This window comes from Pelmatolapia mariae, linkage group LG3_W (assembly GCF_036321145.2).
Source record: "Pelmatolapia mariae isolate MD_Pm_ZW linkage group LG3_W, Pm_UMD_F_2, whole genome shotgun sequence".
NCBI lineage: Eukaryota > Metazoa > Chordata > Actinopteri > Cichliformes > Cichlidae > Pelmatolapia > Pelmatolapia mariae.
Genome location: NC_086229.1, coordinates 25,971,701 through 25,993,805, shown reverse-complemented (window position 1 = coordinate 25,993,805; position 22,105 = coordinate 25,971,701). Strand labels below are relative to the sequence as shown.

Here is a 22,105-nt window from a genome sequence, read left to right as displayed (position 1 = left end):
GCAGCAGCACCACCGTCCTTGAAAGAGCTGAGGAGAGCCCCACACGTGGGGTCAACCAGCAGCCACGGTGCAGAAGCCACAGGGGGCTGCAGTGAATTCAAACAGGCTCTGTGGGCAGCCAGCCACAACAGAGCAAACTGAGCTCCGGACCCAGAGGCCCAAGGTTCGAGGCCCCCCACCACCAGGAGTCAGCCGGTACATACCTAAGTGCCCAGCTTTGCGCTCACGTATGTAGTTTGTCTGCTTTAATAAAGTGACTGGAAAAAGGTGCTGTTGGACTTCAAATATGTCCATTTCTTTCCAAATTCACCGTTAAATTGAAGCCATGTGGTTCAGGGAAAGAAAAATGCATGAAATGTGTGACTTTAATGTGAAACATTCAGAGTTTTTTCTCTTGTTGTGTTTGTTTGAAGCTGCTTCCTGTTGGCTTCAGCTGTTTGGAGTTTCCATTTTCTAAACTTCTACATTCTGAACCTTCTTCAGCTCTGAACAGATTATGAAACAGAATAATTTCATGCTCACACTTTGTCTAATAAACTTAGATCTTTCATTCTTTATACAGATTGATGAGCTGTGGTTTGTCAGAGATCAGCTGTGATTTTCTGGCAGCAGCGCTCAAGTCCAACCCCAACCATCTGAGAGAGCTGGACCTGAGCGACAACAACAACCTGCACGATTCAGGAGTGAAGCATCTGTGTGGTTTTCTGGAGAGTCCAGGATGTGCACTTGATACTCTGGGGTCAGTCATCATGTTTTAGTGGTACTGAGATGAATATGATGTGAAAGTTGTGCTCACAATAAACTGCAGACATAAGGCTGATATTATCCTGATCCACAATGAGGATCTTGGTAAAGTCTGTTTTCCTCTTCTCTGGATTAGTCCATTTACTGTAGCAGAACAATGTTCACATTTCAAACCTTCAAAGAAGAAGAAAAATCACTGCGAAACTCTAAAACTTTATTCCACCTTAAAGTCTGTCTGACATTGAAATCCAAACCAAAATGGCCGTCTGCTTTACAGATAGCAGTCCACCACAAAACATACGCATATCAAACAAAACAAAGAATGATTGGAAAAGAGGAGGAACACTCTGATATTCAGGATTAGAATGAGTTTCATAAAGCAGACTGTGAAGATCAAAGCTGCATTAGAAGCTTACATGAATGAATGAGTGAACATAAGTGGACAGAGATCATCTCAAACACTTCAAATGCTTCAAAGAATTAAATTTCTCTTCATTCTTTATTAACTGTGTTAGTTTCTATCAGTTTTCTGTGTAATGAAGCTAACAACAAGCTAATAACATGCTGACCAATAGGTTTCTATAAAAGGTTGTAATTTGTATATTATAAAGTGCTTTGGCTCAGCAGGGATCAGTTTACAGGTAGAATACAGCTGCTGGATGTGATTAGCATGTCATGGCTATCTACCAAACTGCCAACTGGGGAATTTCAGGCCATCTATGAATCATTTTTACTAACTGTTTATTCAGCTTAGGCTCACAGGGCTGCAGCCTGTGCCCTAGCTGTCATAGGGCAATAGGCGTGGTCCACCTGCACAGGTGAGCAGTCTTTGACAGGCCCACAGAGAGACAGAGAAGCACTCTCTCACATCCACACCTACAGCCAATTTAGAAGCACCAATGAACCTAAGCAGCATTTCATTGGACTGTGGGAGAACATCCAACCTCCACAGAAAGGCCCAGCTGACCAACAAGCTTCAACCTACAACCTTCTTGCTATAAGGCACTAGTGCTAACTACTTTTCCCAATTTCAGCCCAAATCCTGCATTTTCCTGTTTCTGACTCCAGGCCAGCTCCACTAACACTTTCTCATCAGACACTGCCACCTAGTGGAGCAAGTCTTACTTTGATTTGAAGCTTCAGATTACAGTTAGTTCCTTTAAAAAATGGTTTCCATATGCTGGGAACTTCTGCATCTGCATTCACAACAATGGGCAACAAGTAGAATGGTTTTAATTCTTGTGGACAAAGAAGTGTCACATAAACAAACATTTAAGCCAATATAAGGATGGCAGAAACAACACACAACATCTAATATTTAACCAAAAATAGCCGGGTCAACTTCTATTACTGTTGCAGTTAGTAACATGATTTTTGTCCATAACATTTACACATTCGTTACCTCTGCAGGAATCTTCCATTACTCACCCACACTTCTTTGCCATTTGTAGTTAATGCAGGGTGACATTTGCGACCGTAGGTGGTGGCATTGTCCCATTAGCGGAATTTAACTTGTGCCTTTATTAATTATGTTACAAAAGCAGTCCCTCAGTTCCAGTATAAAGCCTTTGGTGCAGACTGGAACAACTGTGTGCTCAGTTTGAGCTCTCTTCAGTGCTGTGATCTAACAGACCCAGAGGGCCATCACATCACATTTAGAAGCTCCCCTAATGGAGCCACAACACATGTCCAATACTTAGTCTGTCTTGTTGGAAAAACTGGAAGAAATTATTCAAGGACTTAGTCACAGAACAGAGATTCAAATCTCCTAAATCAGACTGGCTGCATCAGGACATATAGTCTGAAAACTCTGCACAGTTTCCTGTTTGAAGCTGCTTCCTGTTGGCTTCAGCTGTTTGGAGTTTCCATTCTCTAAACTTCTACATTCTGAATCTTCTTCAGCTCTTAACAAATTATGAAACACTGAATTATTTCAAGCAGACACTTTGTCTAATAAACTCACATCTTTCATTCTTTATGCAGATTGTGGAGCTGTTGTTTGTCAGAGATCAGCTGTGATTATCTGGCAGCAGCGCTGAAGTCCAACCCCTCCCATCTGAGAGAGCTGGACCTGAGAGGAAACTACCTCCAGGATCCAGATGTGAAGCAGCTGTCTGATCTTAAGGAGAGTCCAGACTACAGACTGGAGACTCTTTGGTCAGTAGAGTGTTGGAGTGAGTGGGTGGTGCTGTCGGCAGTTTTGTAATAACACAGTCAGTATGAAACAAATATCCAGATTGTCCTATAAAGCTGCAGCCTTCTCGGTGAAGCTTTGAGAGGAGAATGGTGACAGGCTTCAGAATTGGACACAAAAACTTCCTGTTTCTTCCTTTTTTTCCCCCCACCTTTTTGTTCACCATAGTAAGGGCTGACACGCTGTGATCAAACACTGACTACAGCCAATCAGCTCTCTGAACAAAGCATGCTCCAGACCAATGACTGCATTTATTTCCAAGTTTAAAGGAGGGAAGAACACGGTCTGTAGGCAAGGAAGAATTTAGTGAGACCAGAAGTTTGGATGGAATTCCTCCAGTTAACAGCTGGAACCGTCCATCTGGATTGTTGGGGTTGTTGTTGGGGTTCCTAAAGAGCTCAAAGTCGACAGACCAAGGTTATTCTAATTAATGAAAGTCCAAACTAAAGCTAGGAGTGAAAAACATTTTCATGAACTTCAATAAAAATCCAAAGTAAAGATTAGAAAAAGTGAAACAATAATGAGTACTACTACAGTCCCAGCACTGAAGGCCCTGCTGCTCTTTATACTGGATGTGCTGCATCACTGACTGACAGCTGATGAAGTGTCTCTGGAAACATTTGTGTATCTCCTCTGCTCTTCCTTCTTCTCTTTGCAGGTGGAGCTGGTGATGGTAAACAGGACGGTGTGTGTGCTGAGAGAGGATGAGCTGTGTCCTGATGATCCAGAGAGGTTGAAGCAGCAGCAGCTTGTGTGTAGAGACGCTCTGAGTGTGCCATGTTACTGTGAGGTGGAGTGGAGAGGAGAGCTTCATCCAGCAGTGACTGACAGATGCATGAGAAGAAGTGCAGATGACTGTCAGTGCTGCAGAGTGAACTGATCTGAGAACAGCTCCACTGTCAGACACAATGTAGAGTCCAGCATCATCCCTGTGTGTCCCTCTGGATCTGACAGAGGATCATCAGTGTATCTGGACTGCTCTGCTGCTGCTCTGTTCTTCTACAGTCTCTGCACAGTCTCTGTCTGACACTGGCTTCAGACCCTCCTGGATCAAACTCACCTGGAAAGGCTTTCAAACACCTTTGAATAATAAACATCATGTTTTTATAAGATAAATATCATGTTTTCATGTATGTGTGCAGTTTGAGCCTCAGTGGATGAATCAGTGCTTAATAATGATCAATAAATGTGCTGATTGGAATAAAAAGAATTACTGGGACTGAATTTGTTCCTGCTTGTCTCTCATGTTGATCTGATCCAGACCTGCAGCTTCTGCCCTCTGCCTCACATTTGTCACCCAGCACAGCAGCTTTCCCATTAAATCTCACTTTTCCCGCCTCCTAAAGGAGCCTCAGATACACCTGGAAACATGGATCAGAGAAGTGTGACAAGATGAAGAACATCTGGGAGAAAAGACACAACACAAGCTTCTCGTCTGTGACTGAACAGACGAAACACTCTGGATCCAGAGTGTCTGTCTGGCCTTAAACTCTGATTGCTGTTCGCTGTCTGCGTTGTTTTGTGACAATGACCAGAGGAGTCAACTCTCACTTTGCTAGCTGGGGTGGATTTATTCTCCCATAACTGTTTAAAATAAAAATTAAAAAAACAGTACAGCAACTTCACTTTACTGGACTTCTGCATGAACACGACAAATCTAATTAACAAATATTCTGAGATTGGCTAACTAGCATGTTACAATAAAGTGCTTTACTCAAAAGAGAAACAACAATTCAATTTTATTTATATAGCGCCAAATCACAACAACAGTCGCCTCAAGGTGCATTATATTGCTTTATATTAAAAACTCCCTTTTAACAGGAAGAAACCTCCGGCAGAACCAGGCTCAGGGAGGGGCGGGGCCATCTGCTGCGACCGGTTGGGGTGAGAGAAGGAAAACAGGATAAAGACATGCTGTGGAAGAGAGACAGAGATTAATAACAGATATGATTCGATGCAGAGAGGTCTATGAACACATAGTGAGTGAGAAAGGTGACTGGAAAGGAAAAACCGGCAGCCTACATTTATTGCAGCATAACTAAGGGAGGATTCAGGGTCACCTGGTCCAGCCCTAACTATATGCTTTAGCAAAAAGGAAAGTTTTAAGCCTAATCTTGAAAGTAGAGATAGTGTCTGTCTCCCGAATCCAAACTGGAAGCTGGTTCCACAGAAGAGGGGCCTGAAAACTGAAGGCTCTGCCTCCCATTCTACTTTTAAATACTCTAGGAACAACAAGTAGGCCTGCAGAGCGAGAGCGAAGTGCTCTAATAGGGTGATATGGTACTACAAGGTCATTAAGATAACATGGGGCCTGATTATTTAGCACCTGAGCAGGATTTTGAATTCAATTCTGGATTTAACAGGAAGCCAATGAAGGGAAGCCAAAACAGGAGAAATCTGCTCTCTCTTTCTGTCCCTGTCAGGACTCTTGCTGCAGCATTTTGGATTAACTGAAGGCTTTTCAGGGAGTTTTTAGGACATCCTGATAATAATGAATGTTAGTAGTCAGCCTGAAAGTAATAAATGTGTGAATTAGTTTTTCAGCATCACTCTGAGACAGGATATTTCTAATTTTCAAGATGTTGCGCAAATGGAAGAAAGCAGTCTTAAGTTAACTCAGAAAGATCAATTGGAGAAAAAGAGTCTAACTTAACATCAATGGTACTAAAAGTAGCTGTAGATAATATTATATCTGTGGGATGATTATGGGTAATTTTTTCTCTAATGATAAAAATTTTATTTCTGAAGAAGTTCATGAAGTCATTACTAGTTAACATTAAAGGGATGGTTGGCTCAATAGAGCTCTGACTTTTTGTCAGCCTGGCTACAGTGCTGAAGAGAAACCTGGGGTTGTTCTTATTTTCTTCAATCAGTGGGAAGGGCTTTCTCATAAAGCAACAAACTATTTCTCCAGGCTAAATGATGATCTTCTAAATTTGTGACATGCCATTTCCTCTCCAGCGTACGAGTTATCTGCTTTAGGCTACGTGTTTGAGAATTATACCACGGAGTCAGGTACTTCTGATTTGAGGCCTTAGTTTTCACAGGAGCTACAGTATCCAGAGTCGTACGTAGTGAAGAGCTAAAATTATTAACAAGATAATCGACCTCTGTTGGGGTAGCGTTCAGATAGCTGCTCTGCTCTATGTTGGTACAGGGCATTGAAGATGATAACAGTGGGTGGATTATATTCTTAAACTTAGTTACTGCGCTTTCAGAAAGACATCTACTGTGATAAGGTCTACTCTCCACTGCTGTGTAATCAATTATTGTAAATGTAAATGTTATCAGGAAATGATCAGACAGCAGAGGGTTTTCAGGAAACACTGTTAAATGTTCAGTTTCTATGTCATATGTTAAAACAAGATCTAGAGTGTGATTAAAGTGGTGAGTGGGTTCTTTTACATTTTGAGAGAAGCCAATTGAGTCTAATAACAGATTAAATGCGATGTTGAGGCTGTCATTTTTAGCATCTACATGGATGTTAAAATCACCCACAATAATTATTTTATCTGAGCTGAGCACTAAATCAGATAAAAAGTTAGGCTGGTGTGAAAAATTGCTGCCACACTGCCCTCTCGGCCTGTGCTTCCAGATTTCTGGTAGTTAGAATGACTCGGGGGTGTTGATTCATTTAAATTAACATAATCATCCTGCTGCAACCAGGTTTCTGTAATGCAGAGTAAATCGATTTGTTCATCAATTATAAAGTAATGTACTAACAGAGACTTGGAGGAGAGAGACCTAATATTTAATGATCCACATTTCACTGTTTTATTGCTCTTTCTTTGTGATTGTTTAAGTTTAAGTTGTTTGTTGCTGGGTTTTTTGTTTTTTTTCTCTGTTTGGGAGCTGACACAGTCTCAATGGAGATGGGTTTTTGGGGGGGTAGCAGGAGGAGAGAAGCTGCAGAGAGGCGTGCAAGATTGCAACTCTGCCTTCTGGTCCCAACTCTGGATAGTCATATTTTGGGGGGTTTAATAAATTGGTCCATATTTCTAGAAATGAGAGCTGCTCCATCCAAAGTGGGATGGATGCCGTCTCTCCTAACAAGACCAGGTTTCCTCCAGAAGGTTTGCCAATTATCTATGAAGCTCACATCGTTTCTGGGACACCACTCAGACAGCCAACAATTTAAGGAGAACATGCAGCTAAACATGTCACTCCTGGTCTGATTGGAGAGGGGACCGGAGTAAACTACAGAGTCCGACATTGTTTTGGCAAAGTTACACACCGATTCAATATTGATTTTAGTGACCTCCGATTGGTGTAACCGGGTGTCATTACTGCCGACGTGAATTATCATTTTACTGAATTTACGTTTACCCTTAGCCAGCAGTTTTAAATTTCCTTCAATGTCGCCTGCTCTGGCCCCTGGAAGACAATTGACTATGGTTGCCGGTGTCTCTACCTTCACGTGTGAGAACAGAATCACCAATTACCAGAGTTTGACCCCCGGCGGGTGTGTCGCCGAGTGGGGAAAAACGGTTAGACACATGAACAGGTTGGTGGTGTACCTGGGGCTTCTGTTTAAGACTATGCTTCCTCCTCACCGTCACCCAACCGCCCTCGTTCCCCAGCTGCTTGGGGTCTGCCGGGGAACAGCTAGCGGGTTCTACGCTATCTTCGGCTGAACCAGCATTTACTTACCTGGATGATTGAGCATGCATCTAGACGTAAAAACTGAATGTTAACATGATTGCTCAACAGCTCGAGGAAAGCCTTTAGACCCATGTAGGGTTCGCGTTTCATCTTCTGCACCTTTTGGACATCTCCCTACACGGAGAGGTCACTTCACACATCACAATGGCAGCTGTCTGTCGTCCTCTGGTCAGGCCTGTAGAGTTAGAGAAGGGGACATCCCCTAACAGTAGAATTTATAGGCCTGTCTTTCTCTGGGAGAGTCAGTCTCAAAGGTTTGGACCTTCTGGTGTCATCACGAGTTCAGGCAGACCATCTTCAGAGAAGACAGCTTCTCTTTGATTTTGTCTGTTAGTATCTGAGTGTAACAGTCCAAATTGATGCACATAAGGGGGCAAAAAAACCACAAATATCTTACAACAAACCACGAGGCAGCTGTGCAATATAAAATAATGGGGTACATGAGCCTTAAAGGGTTTAGTAACTACCGGTCCCCCACATAACAACTCAATGTTCACTATATGTAGGAGCCACACACATGCCTTCTCCTCTCGTTAACTGAGATAAACTGCTGGCATATTTTACATCTATACTGTCCAGTCTCTCCTGGTGGACATGGCATACAGCAGCATTGTTTAATCTCATTTGAGTCATTGTTGACCTTAGCCATCTTTTTAGTCTTCTGAGAGCACTGAAGCTTCTTTCAGCCTCAGTACATGCGTTTTATCCTCAGATTAAAATTATTATTATGTGCTTGATGTGCCTCACCTTTGGCCCTGGCTCCTCCCCTCTGACTGCACTAGGACATATTGCTACCTGATAAAATAACACATGGATTCGTGCCATATAAAAAGTGAGACATGTCAATTCAGATTCTTTGTCAGATATACACTAATGAATCAATTTACATCAGCAGCCTAACAATTGTCATGATAATAAATACTAGTTAATCTATAGCACCACATCATCAGTCAGTCACCTGTGACCTCGCCTCTTCACCTCTGTCTGAGCTACAACATGGCAGAGCTGCCTCTGTCACCTGATAAATAACAGTGAGACATTCCAAATACATGCAGTCACACATGTGCTTCAAATACAGAAATGAACCACCAAGTCATCATCCATTGGTTCTTCTGTCACCTGACAAATAGGACATACATGACAGTAAGAATAAAATGTGTAGCTGCTTCAGTGTTTCTGTCACTTTGTGCAGATCTTGACTCATCAGTAATGTTTGTAGGGTGAGTACATTTTTAAAACAATTTGTGCAAACTGCACTACAAGCTGGAATATTTGAAAAATGATGACTACCTCATGATATTTTGTCTCAAAAATTAACCCTATGAACATGTCAGTACCATTAGGATGAAATTATTGTGTCACCAACATTTTAACGTTAGACATATAATTTTAACAGCCTCTGTAAACTAATATCCTGGCTGCTCGAGGCTCCGTTTTCTCTGACAGTTTCAATCAAAATTAGAAATGTTACTCTGAGACTGAGAGAACTAATAGTGCTGCATGTTGTGCAGTTAGTTTCCAAAACACGTTATTCATGGTTACATACAGTTTTAGACTGATGTTGGCCGTAGCCTAGCATAGCCTGTAACATTATTATGACGGACACATTTTATGAGTGAACTTGGCTTTAAGTGACTTACAGGTTTCTTTGAAATATACTTTTTATATCCAGGTTCTTCCTTTGTGCTGCCATCCTCCTCTCCTCCTCGCAGGTCCTTGCAGCGCAGGTTTGCCACTGCTAAAACTAAACAGAGCTCCCTGAAAGGCACAGCCAATCACATTGGCCATAAGATAAGATAAGATAACCTTTATTAGTCCCACACGTGGGAAATTTGTTTTGTCACAGCAGGAAGTGGACAGTGCAAAAGTTATGAAGGAAAAATTAGAATAAGATAAAATAAGAATAAATAGAGTACACAACTGTACATAATAGAATAAAATAAAATACTATATACAGTAGAATAAAATAGAATAAAATATACAATAAGATAAAAATAGAATACAAATGCTATATACAACTGAGTAAAAATACAACGATGCCAGAAATGCCATATTTGTCACATTAGGTAGGACTCCAGTAGAGACCGTAATTTAACTCTTTCTGCACCGCTGGGTGAATGAGACGTTGACAGATCGTATTTTTCTTTCTATCGGGTTTGTTTTTCTTTACTCGAAGAGATCAAATTATTGGTGGAGACAATTCAATAATCGCTGAATATTGGTGGGGACATGTCCCTTCTGTCCATGACAAATCTACGCCCTTGGAATGAAGTCCACAAGAAGATGATGATGGAGGAAGAGGAGGACAGAGCAGAGTCTGGAGTGTCCAGCTGTCCATCTGTGAGGAGTGACCGGTCCAAAGATCGACCTCCACTCTTCAGTAATGAACTTGGTCCCGATTACGGCGTTCCTGCGTAACTCATCTCCCGGTCCCTTGGTTTTTCTAGTTTCTCGCGTTTTCCTTTGACCCTTCTGGGACACCTTTAGTTAAAATAAAGTTTCTTTTTCGTACTCCTGTGTGTATTGTCTCTGCTTCTGGGTCCAGCTTGTGTACTGAACTTCAGTTCATGACATGTCCAGTCTCTGTAGCTGCTGGTGAAATGAATAATATTTCTGGTGTTGCTTTAGGGTACTTGTTACTAGATCTAACAACAATATTACATAAACCCTTTTCTTTTTATACCTTATGTTCAGTTTTTCGTGGTCCTGGTCCATGGTTATGAAGGAAGGATGCCTCAGAGTTTAAGTCATCATCATCATGGGCTCATCCGATTAGAATGAGAATAAGCAGTCATCAATCATTCACAGGGTTCTCCTTTTATTCTCAAAATCAATAAGGAAAGACACACATGGACTGCCAATGCTGAAAGAAAACAGAGATTTAAATTACTCATTACCTTAAACAATACATGAAATCAAACCCAAACAGAATCTCACCTCCGCTGCTGCCCCGTATAATATTGTTGTGAGTGGAGAGGTGTACTTACGGGCAGGTCGTGGCTGGTTGAAAGATGAAACAGGACTGGCCTTTCTTGGTTGACACTTGCCTTCCATTTCCAACCAGGATGAGAACAAAGGCAAGGTATACGTCATTTCTCCCTGTTCCCTGCAAACGTGCCGTTTAAAGCGACTGAAATGCTCTGCAGGCAACTTTGCTAACAAGCGATCAACATGGGAGCCACAATCTAGTTCTGCACGTCCTTGATCTTCCATAGTGCTAAGCAAACCAACTAAAGCTTGTACACAAAGAGCAAAGTTATCAAGACTCTGACCATCACCTGCTCTGATAGGAGGGAGCTCCAGTATATTCTTTAGTTCTTTCAATGCTAGCTGTCTTGGTTGTCCATAACGTTCATCTAGGGCTTTGATGGCTTGAGTATATGGGTCAGGAGCGTAGGAAAAGGCAAGAGCTAATCATTTAGCTTGGGCTACTTTCAGGTGATCAAAAAGGACATGATATTTGAAGTGCTCTGTCTCATGAGGATCAAGAAGGTTTGTAAGGGCCATTCGTAATCCGTCCAATCATGACCTAAATTACTGGATCGGATATCAAGGAGAAATCAAAACTGTAATTCGATCCATTAGATATCACAAAAGCACCTCACAAAATTTGCGACATAGCGTAAGCCAAGTAGTGACCTTAGCATGTCAGAGCAGTTGCATCATCTGATGGAGCGGCTGTGATGTGCGAGACCTGTCGGCGGTCTGGAGTTAATTCACACTGAAAGAATTTGGAGCCTTGCTACATGCTGCCAAACCGACATTTCTTCTCAGAGCAAGCTATTTCAGAGAAGTAAAGCAAGTGTGTAAGTTCATCTCTGAATGTTTGTTAAGCATTCATCCTTTTAGTTTAACAACCGATATATGGAGCTCAGACATGTGTGCGTTGTCATTGCTAAGTCTGACTGTACCAGGGGTTGGCAACCTTACTGATGATGAGTGCCATCTAAAATTTCCTCAGAAGTCAGTGTGCCATATGACTGCATTAGCAATACATTTAATAAAGCGCTATATTACAGTTACACGCTATATAGAACAACTTTATATAATTATATTTGTTTGCAGATGTTGGCAGCTATCAGCGAATAGTTATCAGCTACTTTGAAGAAAAAAAAAGAAAGAAACTTTTTATCCATAACAAGAACTCCATAACAGCAAATGAACTGTACAACAGAACATGCAAATGCTACTTGTGGTCTCCCCACAACAATGATAAGAAAAATAAATTGGGCCAGTATGGTATGTTTGTTAATACAGAGACACACATGTTAATGTGATCTCTGGTCTCCCACTAAGAAAATATGGGTCTCCGAGTGTCCAGCATTCAGACGGCTATCTGAGGACACTGTTCATGTGACAGAAAATCTGCTCACACAGACATGTAGAGCCAAATACTGTCAATAAGGCCTCTGCAATGTTCTGAAGACAGTTAAACTTGTCAGGTAGTGATGTCCAGCAGGTGAAACTGCATGCTCCATGAACACGCACAGCTGTAGTTTCCAGCTGCGTTCGTAGTTTTGCCAACTTTGACCCTCACAGAGTCGAGCTTTTCAGTTCAATCAGATGCATTTTGATGTCCTCTGTGTCCAGCCAGTTAATGCGAGACAAATCCAGCTGCTCATTAAAGCTTTCTGGTTTGATCAAAAAAGAAAACATTGGTCCATAACCACCAGCACAGTGGAACGGTGGTTAGCACTGTTGCCGCACAGCAAGAAGGTCCTGAGTTCAATTCCAACATCAGGCCGAGGTCTTTCTGTGTGGAGTTTGCATGTTCTCCCCATGTTTGCGTGGGTTCCCTCCGGGTACTCCGGCTTCCTCCCACCGTCCAAAGACATGCAGCTTGTGGGGATAGGTTAATTGGATAATCCAAATTGTCACTAGGTGTGAATGTGAGTGCGCATGGTTGTTTGTCCCTGTGTGTTGGCCCTGCGACAGACTGGCGACCTGTCCAGGGTGTACCCCGCCTCTTGCCCTATGACAGCTGGGATAGGCTCCAGCGCCCCCCGCGACCCTGAAAAGGATAAGCGGAAGTGAATGGATGGATGGATGGTCCATACACCTGAAAGTCCCGAAAACACATTGTGAATTCTGTCTCGAGTCTATGGATGTATCCATGTATTTCTGCTGTGCTGATGCTGCTCTGAGCGGACAGCTTTTGAAGTGTCGGAATGTGGAAATTTCAACATTGCTTAAAAAAACTGACAGCTAGCAATGTCCCTCTCACCGGTGGCTAAGTTATTTTGAATCTGGTAGTTGGGGTTGTTAGCTAAGATACCGTCATTAAGAAGCTCCACAACTTATGTGTCTACGGCTGTGTCCCAATCCAGCAACCGCACGCTTTGTAGTGCGCATTTGTAGACTGATTATGTCACAGCGACGCGACGAAGGGTGTCCCAATTCGAAGTGTGTTCCAAATGCGGTCGACAAATGCGCACCTCATTTCCCCAAATTTGAAGGGTGGGTCTGGTGTAGACTTTGTGGTCCCATATATCCCACTATTCATATCGCGGTGGTGGGTGTGGATATTTTGTTTGGAAAAAACGGCGGATGGCTGAAGTGGGGCATCGAAGAGTAAACTTTCAAAAGTAAGTACAGAATATTATGTCACTTATTTATGTGCGAATGAAGAAACTGTGGTCCACGTAGTTCACATGGTATGGCCTTAGATTGGACCGAGCTCCCCAGGTCAATGTAGCATCCTCATCCCACATAGCAAAATTGGTATGGCCTGGATCTGGCCCACACAATGTGCTTACACATGGCCCACATACCAAAATGAATGACGGCCCTTTGGTGGCCCAGATCAGGTTTGCCAGAGGTGGCCCAGACATGGGCCAGCAGAAGGCCAGTTGCAGACACACTGGTTTTCCTGTGCTGGCCCACAACAGTTTCAGCTCTGGCCCCAGATGTCAGCCTAATGTGTACCTTAATCAAGCCATGTAATAACAACATAGCACAGATTAAAAATGTCTCAAAGGTAGCTAATTTATTTTGGATTGAATAATTTATATAATTAACAATATATCAAATAATACTGCTGCTGGAACATAATAGTGCAAAAGCAACATGCTGAAACTCAGTTCAGACAGTGAATGGACTGATTCACATACGGCGCTTTTCAACTCTCCTGGAGTACTCAAAGCACTCTATACAACATGCCACATTCACTTTCTGTAAACTAAGTGCTTCCTAACTACATTCATACACAGTCACACTGTGATGGATGCACCGGAGACCGGCTTGGGTTAGTATCTTGCCCAAGGATACTTGACATGCAGACTGGAGGAGCCAGGGATCGAACAACTAACCTTTCTGATCAGTAGTTGACCTGCTCTACCTCCTGAGCTACAGCCACCCAGTGGTAAATGTGAGTAAGCCCTCACTACCAGTGGTAGCCTAGTGGTAAACACTAGGTTTTGGAAAAACTGTACACTCACAAACCTGCATTTGAAACGTTGGCTACCATAGCAGTGTAGTATTGCAACATGGCGTTTGGGTCTTCTAACTAAAATAGGAAAATAGGAACATAAATAGTGACATCATTGCCAGACCTGGCCCACATCTGGTTGACATACACCCTGCCATGACACCAGTCAGTCAGAAGTGCCAGCTTGATGCCGGATCCAGGCCAGACCCATTTTCTATGAGCCTGGGCCACATAGTATTTGTGCTTGTAGGTTCACTGTGTTTATTCTATTGTACGTAGGTTGTTCAGTTTAGCATTTGGTTATTAGGGTTCCCCTGTGTCCTTGCCCTTGTGTCTCCCTCTGTGTGCCTATGTTTATATTGTAGTGTGAGTCCATGTTTCTCCCTGTGTCTTATTCCCTATCCGTCATGTCTGCCTCTATCTCTCGTGCTCCTGTGTTCCCTCTCTCCTCTTCCAGTCTGTGTATCTGTGTGCTAGCTGTTTTACTTGGCAGTGTACGTCATGTGGTGTTTTCCCCTCCGCCCTCGTTACAGTGATCTGTGTCAGCTGTGCCCTGCATCCATTGTTATCCTTCTGTTTATTTATGTCAGCATTTTCCTCAGTTCTGTTTTGTTTCAATAATGTCACCCTCACCTTCTCCGTGCTGTGTCTCGCCCTCCATCTTCAGGTGAAATTCCAGTTCCCTCGCCGAGTCAGTGCTTCCTAGTTTAAGTTCCCCGAGTCTGGTTAGCTTTAGTTCAAGTTTGTGGATTCTAGTTTGTTGTTTCTTCTGTCAACGGATGTTCCAGCAAATAAAGCTGCACTTTCAGTTAACCTCCTGTTTCCGAGTCCTGCATCTGAGTCCACACCCTGCCTGCACACAGCGTTAGCCATGACAGTTACTTTGTTTTGTAGGGCATCTCACAATATGATACATCATTTATCAAACACACCATATACAAATCTAATATGTCAATAAAACAATAAGGTTACATTAGTGGAATCTTTTTGTGACCCCTTTTGAGCTAATGTGATGAAATCATAACAATATCTTGATTTTAGGTTCAGAGGATTTAAGCAAATTTGCGCAGGGTTAGTAAATCTAGTGATAAACCAAACCACAATCTAGCCAGATATGGCATGCCATCACATAAACAGTGCCATCTATGCCATGCCTGACCCATATCTGGATGATATACCACTTACCATGCCAGAAGTTAGTCAGCAATGTTGGCTTAACACCACATCCGGGCCAGACCTGCGTGCTACGTGGGAGCTGGTACAGTTTTGGAGCCCCTGCAGGTCCGTCCACACCACCAGGGTCTTCTCACTCACCTTTTCTTTGTCCTTGTCCTTTATCCGCCATGCTGAGTCTTTGTTCTTGCAGTGTTGTTCCCACGATGCAACGCTGATGTTCCCACCTCAAATGCACAAAAATGATGGTGCTGGTCTTTCCTTGGGTGGGAAAGCACTTCACTAACCCAGAACAAAGATCCAGAGTTTGATCCCTCCTAGGAGAACAGGAAACATAGTCATAAGAGTTTCAAAGTGTCTTTGTAAGCAGACATGATTCAAATGAGTCAGTGTAAGTTTGGCTCCTGCAGTTTGTGCATCATGAACAGTGCTAAAGCAGAGGCAGCGTGTGCTTGATGTGGATCCGATCAAGACCTCCAGCTTCTGCCCTCCGCCTCACATCAGTCACCCAGCACAGCAACTTTCCCATTAAAGCTCACTTTTCCCACTTTTAAAGGAGCCTCAGAAAAACCTGGAAACACGGATCGGAGAAGTGAGATGAGATGAAGAACAGCTGGGAGTGAAGGCACAAGCTTCTTGTCTGTAACTGAAACCTTTCAATCAGACTCATTTTTAATCAGTTCTTTCCTGTTAAACTGGGCAGTGATGCAGCTTTGAACACAGGAGACTCAGCATTGACCTGTAAATGACCCTGTGACCTTTCCTCCAAGGCCACCCTAATTCCACAATCAGGGTGTGACTGATTAACTGAGCTGAGCAGATCAATATTCCAGGAGTTTCACAGACTCGATGCTGCACTCTGATTAAAACGAAGTTTTATTTTTAGGAGCAGTGTATAGTTCGCTTCCTGTCACTGACATTAAGACACATCAGAAAGATAATAATAATAATAATAAAAATAATAATAATCTGAAACAGCTCAATAAAACAAAACAGAAATATTTTAATGTAAGAAATTAAGTAAAATAAAAGAAAAAAGTAGAATTCAATAAATTAAAAAAAAAAAAAAAATGAACACCACAATATTATGATCATTAACAAAGCATAGGTTATGATTCATCATGAAATTACAGAGAAATCTAAAGTATGTAAAACAAACAAAACATGAAGAAAATTGAAACTAATAAAAGAAACGGTAATAAATAATAAATTAATAACAAAATAGAATGAAATAACATCACTTATCACCTTAATATAAAATTAATAAAGACGTCGCCATGAGTCTGACTCTGAGAAACTTCTTGTGTGTCAGCTTAGCGTTGCTGCTGCCTCACGGCTCATGTTACTCAAAAATTAACCACACAACTTTGAAAACCTTATATAAAATATATCTGAAAATTTCTGAGCATGGTCCTATGGTCCTCGTTCTTTGTGATACAATGGAAAAAGAACATCCATCTCCTCCTCCTCCTCCTCCTCCTCCTCCTCTGTCTCTAACAGAGCAGCAGTGTATGTGGACTGTCCTGCTGGCACTCTGTTCTTCTACAGAGTCTCCTCTGACACTCTGATCCACCTCCACACCTTCAACACCACATTCACTCAAACTCTTTATCCTGGATTAAAATTAGGTTTTGGCTCCTCAGTGTCCCTGTGCTGAGTTGAGTGTAAAGAGTGTCCTTCTGTTTGTTGTTGCGTTTCTGTGTTTTTCCACTCAAAGCTTCACAGTGAATATCAGTATGTTGTGTTTCTGTGAAGCTCAGTTCACAACCAGCTTCTCTGCATTTTCAACAAGTCTGAGCTCATTAAAATGAATCCAAATGTTTGATGTCTCCTTTTTAATGGGATTTTCTCAAACTCTCCACATGCTCTTACTGTTTCACTTATTGTTGGAAGCTCATCATTTGAAAAGGTTTCAGCCATATAAGCTGAAAATATTAGATCAATAGTTTTTATTCCAGTTATAACCAGAATCTGATTGTATTGAGGGATCATAATGCATGTGGCTTATCTAATAAAAAGCAAAGACTTCAATTCTCATTTGAAACTAGTCTTGTGTATTTCCCATGTTAACCATGAACATGGTGCAGGATGTTGGTAACAGCTTGGTTATCAAACTCCTAGAAACATGTAAATATGTGTGTATAGCAATGCATATGTTGTGTATCACCTTAGTTTGTATGAAACATGAAAACTATCACAAAGGGTCCTGGTGAAGAATCTGCTGGAATTTGGTGTCAGACATTACATTTACTTTGATGTCAAACTTTTAGAAGCCATCTCATTGTTTTTCATGCAGCTCTAATTTTATAAAAAGCTGCATCGAAAACAAAGAGGAAGTAATGACAGATATGTTTATGTCCACAGAGGAAAAATTCTCCTTTAAAGAGCCTTTTAGAAGTACAGACGATCCTGTATCCACAGTGCTTCACTGTGTCTTCACTGGACAACAAGAATAGTTGCCAGAATGCTGTTTGTTGACTTTAACTCAGCATTCAATATAGTCATTCCCTCCAAGCTGATCACCAAACTTGTGGATCTTGGAATCAGCAACTCTATCTCTAACTGGATCATGGACTTTCTGACCAACAGACCCCAGCATGTTCATGGTCAGGCCATAACTGCTCTACCACCATCACACTCAACTCTGGCACTTCACAGGGCTGTGTGCTGAGCCCGTTCCTCTACTCCCTTTTAACCCATTCCTGTAGGTATAAGTATTGATCCAACTCCATCATCAAGTTTGTGGATGACACCACGGTGATTGGTCTCATCTGTGACAACAATGAGTCGGACTAAGAGAAAATAACCTTTATTAGTCCAACACGTGGGAAATGTGTTGTGTCACAGCAGAAAGTGGACAGTGCAAAGTCAAAGCAGCAAGGATTAAGAAGAACAATGGAATAGGATAAGATAAAAAGAATAACATACTATGTACAGTAGAATAAAATACTATGTTCCATACATCCGCTTCTGCTTATACTTTCCAGGGTCGCGGGGGGTGCTGGAGCCTATCCCAGCTGTAATAAGGTGAGAGGCGGGGTACACCCTGGACAGGTCGCCAATCTGTCGCAGGGCCAACACACAGGGACAGACAACCATTCGCACTCACATTCACTCGCGCATTCACACCTATGGACAATTTGGATTAACCAATTAACCTATCCCACAAGCTGTTGTGTATATAAGATTTTTAATTTAATTTTATTCTTTCTTTATTTTCTTTCCTGTTTACAATCTGTGCATATGGTTTAGAACAAGGTTTCATGTCTTCACATGTCAACATTTGAACTTTACTTCTTCCTGAACCAGTCTGAGCAGTCAAACAGCATAATTTTAAACCAGCACATGAAGGTGTGGCCCTCTCACACTCTTCAGGTAGAGTCCCTCCTCCTTCCAGGAAGCAGCTCACCTGTGTGTCTGTGATTAGTGTCCTGGTGTGGAGTGGAGCTTGTTGTTGTGTCTCTGTTTAAAGAAACTGTAAGTTTGCTTTGTTTCCTCCTTTAACAGTTTGTCTTTAGGAACTTTACTGTCTGTGTCTGCTCTGTGATGTTTGGACCAGATGTTCATCTCTTATTTCAGGAAAAACTATGATCACTCTCATGTTTGAAGAAAAATCCACATGATTATAGATGATTGACTGTGCAACTCTGCACTGAAATATTTGTTACTCTGATGAACAGTTTTAACTTATCTCCTGAGCCCCAATGCGTCCAGTACCGGGGGCAAATGGGGTGAACTGCCGTTTAACCCTCCACAACGTCAAGTCTTTTATGCAAATATCGACGTGTGGTATCCACAGAAACCTCAGAATCTTAGCATGAAGCTCATAAAAAAACAATTCCTACAAGCGAAAAAAAGCAACAATTAAGAGGAGTCATGCAATTGCGCAAAAGTTTTCTAAACACAAATGGAGCGACAAACTAACCTGTCTTCATGTAAACAGGTAAACAATGCCCGGTTAGCAAGCAGAGCTGTAATTTTCAACAGACTCAGATCAATATTCACTGAATGTTTAGAACCACTACCATCAAGAATTGCCATTTTAATACCAGTGACAGACATGTGACTGGATTACGCAGCGTTGTAAATTTAGGGTCTAGTAAAGTTTTCTCTTTGCAACTTCTGATTGGTTGAACTTACGCTAACGCAGCATTCTTACCTTGGTTATATTTGCTCATACGATCGAAAAGAGGCGTCAATCATGTAAATCAGCCAATAGAAGCTGAAGTTACAGCCCTCAAAGTTTAAAGCACCAGGGTCTATTTAAACTGGCTAAAATGCAGGGCAAAATAGCTTGGATGCGATTGTGTGTGTAATTCTTTCAAAATATTTTTTTTAAAAACCCAACATTTTTAGGAATGTAAATGAATTTAAATAAATTGTGCTGTTTAATACCTAAGCCTAGATCAAGTATCATGTTTCACACACTTTATACTGTCACAAGGTTGTACAAACCTTTTTGCAAACTTCGCAATAGATTTAAACAAATGTTATTATTTATGCCTCTATAATGTGCACATGACTGAAGATGTCACCTAGATGACCGACATAATGTGCATACATCTTTTAAAATTATGGAAATTGAGGACATACATACTGTATATTTATTTTTATAATCACAATGACTTCCAGTATACTGATTGAAAAACTGACCAGTATTCAGGTTTTTTTAATTGTCGTGTGTATCCATTGAAGTGTAGATATATACATATCCTGTACTATGGCAGTTCTTTAAAGATAGACACTGATCTACTATTGATGATGCCAAAACTTTTTTCTTGACTCTTATTGGATTTATTCCTAAAGTTGGGCTGCAAGCACAAACAGTTGCAACTAATAAAATTGGATAAACAAAAACTTTACTTTTCTATAGATTTCTTGTAACATAAACAAACACAAAGAGCAGAAGCTTTGAAAAAAAAAAATAAACCAACCATTTTTGACTGACCCTGTTTGTTTACATCACCCCAGCGCACACACTTTAGGAGCTGCCAATGGAGTTATTTTACTTGGGCCAGCACAGCGCAGTGTCCTTGACGTTCTGACCAAGAAGCCCAAATGTCTCTCTCTCTCACACACACACACACACACACACACACACACACACACACACACACACACACACACACACACACACACCATAGAGTAGCTAGCACTGCCTCCATCTGTGAAGAGCAGATTAGCTGTATACTGAGCAGGGTCCGAGTGCAGCCAACATTCTCACCCCTGCCAGGTTAACACTTTAACAACTTAGCCTTGTGTGTTGACTAAGAACCAAAAGGCTTAATACAAATGATATTTAGATGGCATTAAATTAGTGTTTTTTATTTTACTTTGATTACATGTAAACTTCGGAGTGGCTGACCTTAAAGACACCAAGGTCTCAGAGTGAGGATCGAAGATGGTGGCTAAATATTGGGGGTGGCAGTACAAATACTCACGTATGTTGCTGTTGCCATCACGCTTTCATTAGTAGCAAGCGAGTTAAGTGCAGGGATGATTCAATCAGTTTGTTCTTAAGCAGCAGACATGCAGGTTTTCCTTGTCTTTATGTTGTAATGAACACTTTGGCTCCTGCTGCCAGACTCTTAAGGTTTTATGTTTACTTTTGTACTTTGTCTTCTTAATCAGTGGAATTTTCTTCTTTTACTGTTTGATGCTTTTAATCATTTTTAGTTGGTCAGTGTGTGGTTTATTGTGTTTCCCCCTGCATAGCCTTCCATTGACATCTTTGGATTTTTTATTAAACATTTTGAAATGTTTTCAGTCTCAATGAAGGCCCGCTTAAAGTCATTTGAGTTAGTTGTGCTGGATTTGACCACAAACCTCTGCTGGCTAATGCCAGCAATATTGCGTTAAATATGTTTATATCTGTCCCTCAATAACTCAAGAATGAGTGAAGTGCAGAAACAAACCCCAATACTTGTGTTTAATCTATTTCAAATTAAGTTTTCAAAGAAGAAAAAAGTTGTTAGGAGTTTTCTTCCCCTTTGTGAATTCTATTTCATGGATAAGACCAGAGGCCCTCAGACTCTTGCACTCTCTGTAGGTAGTTCATTACTCTGCCAGTCTAATCTAGACTGTTCACCCTTTCCATTTAAAATAGATGTATTCATGAAACATATAAAAATACATTTAAAAACAGAACAAATTGATTAGAATGAAGTTTGAATTACTTGGTTAATGTTCACAGACAGACACACACATACTGTAACATCTCAGACATGAGGAAATGTTCAGGTAAACATTCCTTTGCTCACAAATGATGATTTGAGGCATCACAGAAACTGATGGAGCAGAACAGGACGTCAGACTGTTATTTAATATGTTCAAAACAACTCTGTGTGATTTGGATTAATATGTAAATCAAACAAACCACTGATCTCTGTTATTGTTTATACAGTCCTGTTAAATAACATAATGATGCTTCTCAATGCTCAGGTGTGCTTCAAACTAAAACTATGCTGCATGCAATTACATTTTTTTCTAGTTTGGTGATCTATAATCACCTCCACATGATTATAGATTATTAAGTGACTGGAATCAAACAATTTGATGAATAACTGATGTTTTATTAATTTATTTGTAAATCAAACCGTTTTGTGTTTTTATTTCTCAGAAGGAAACGGTCATCTCTCTATTTGAAGTGATACAAAGCTGTATGCTGCCATTTCCTGTTGGTTGTTTTAAAATGACTAATGTTGGTAATGTTGGTTTGGTTTAGCTGCAGGGCAGATGTGACAAATGATGCTGCACAGTCTCAGTGTTCATGTGTCAGCCAGACAGTGTGAGAGAGAAAATTATGTTTTTTCATCAGCGTACCACCAAACTGCTTCAAAATTTACATTTACAGTGAAGCTTGACACAAAAAGCCTTTCCACATAAATAGTTTGTTGAAATTTCAC

General features: G+C 41.2%; 1 protein-coding gene across 1 annotated transcript in view; it reads left to right on the top strand.

Moving 5' to 3' along the window:
* LOC134621405 (NACHT, LRR and PYD domains-containing protein 12-like) overlaps nt 1-22,105 on the top strand; it is a 109,979-nt gene that overhangs the window by 24,366 nt on the left and 63,508 nt on the right. Inside the window, exon 6 of the mRNA XM_063467885.1 lies at nt 563-739. Within this exon, the coding sequence (XP_063323955.1) occupies nt 563-739 (177 nt within the window). The remainder of the gene's footprint in view (nt 1-562; nt 740-22,105) is intronic.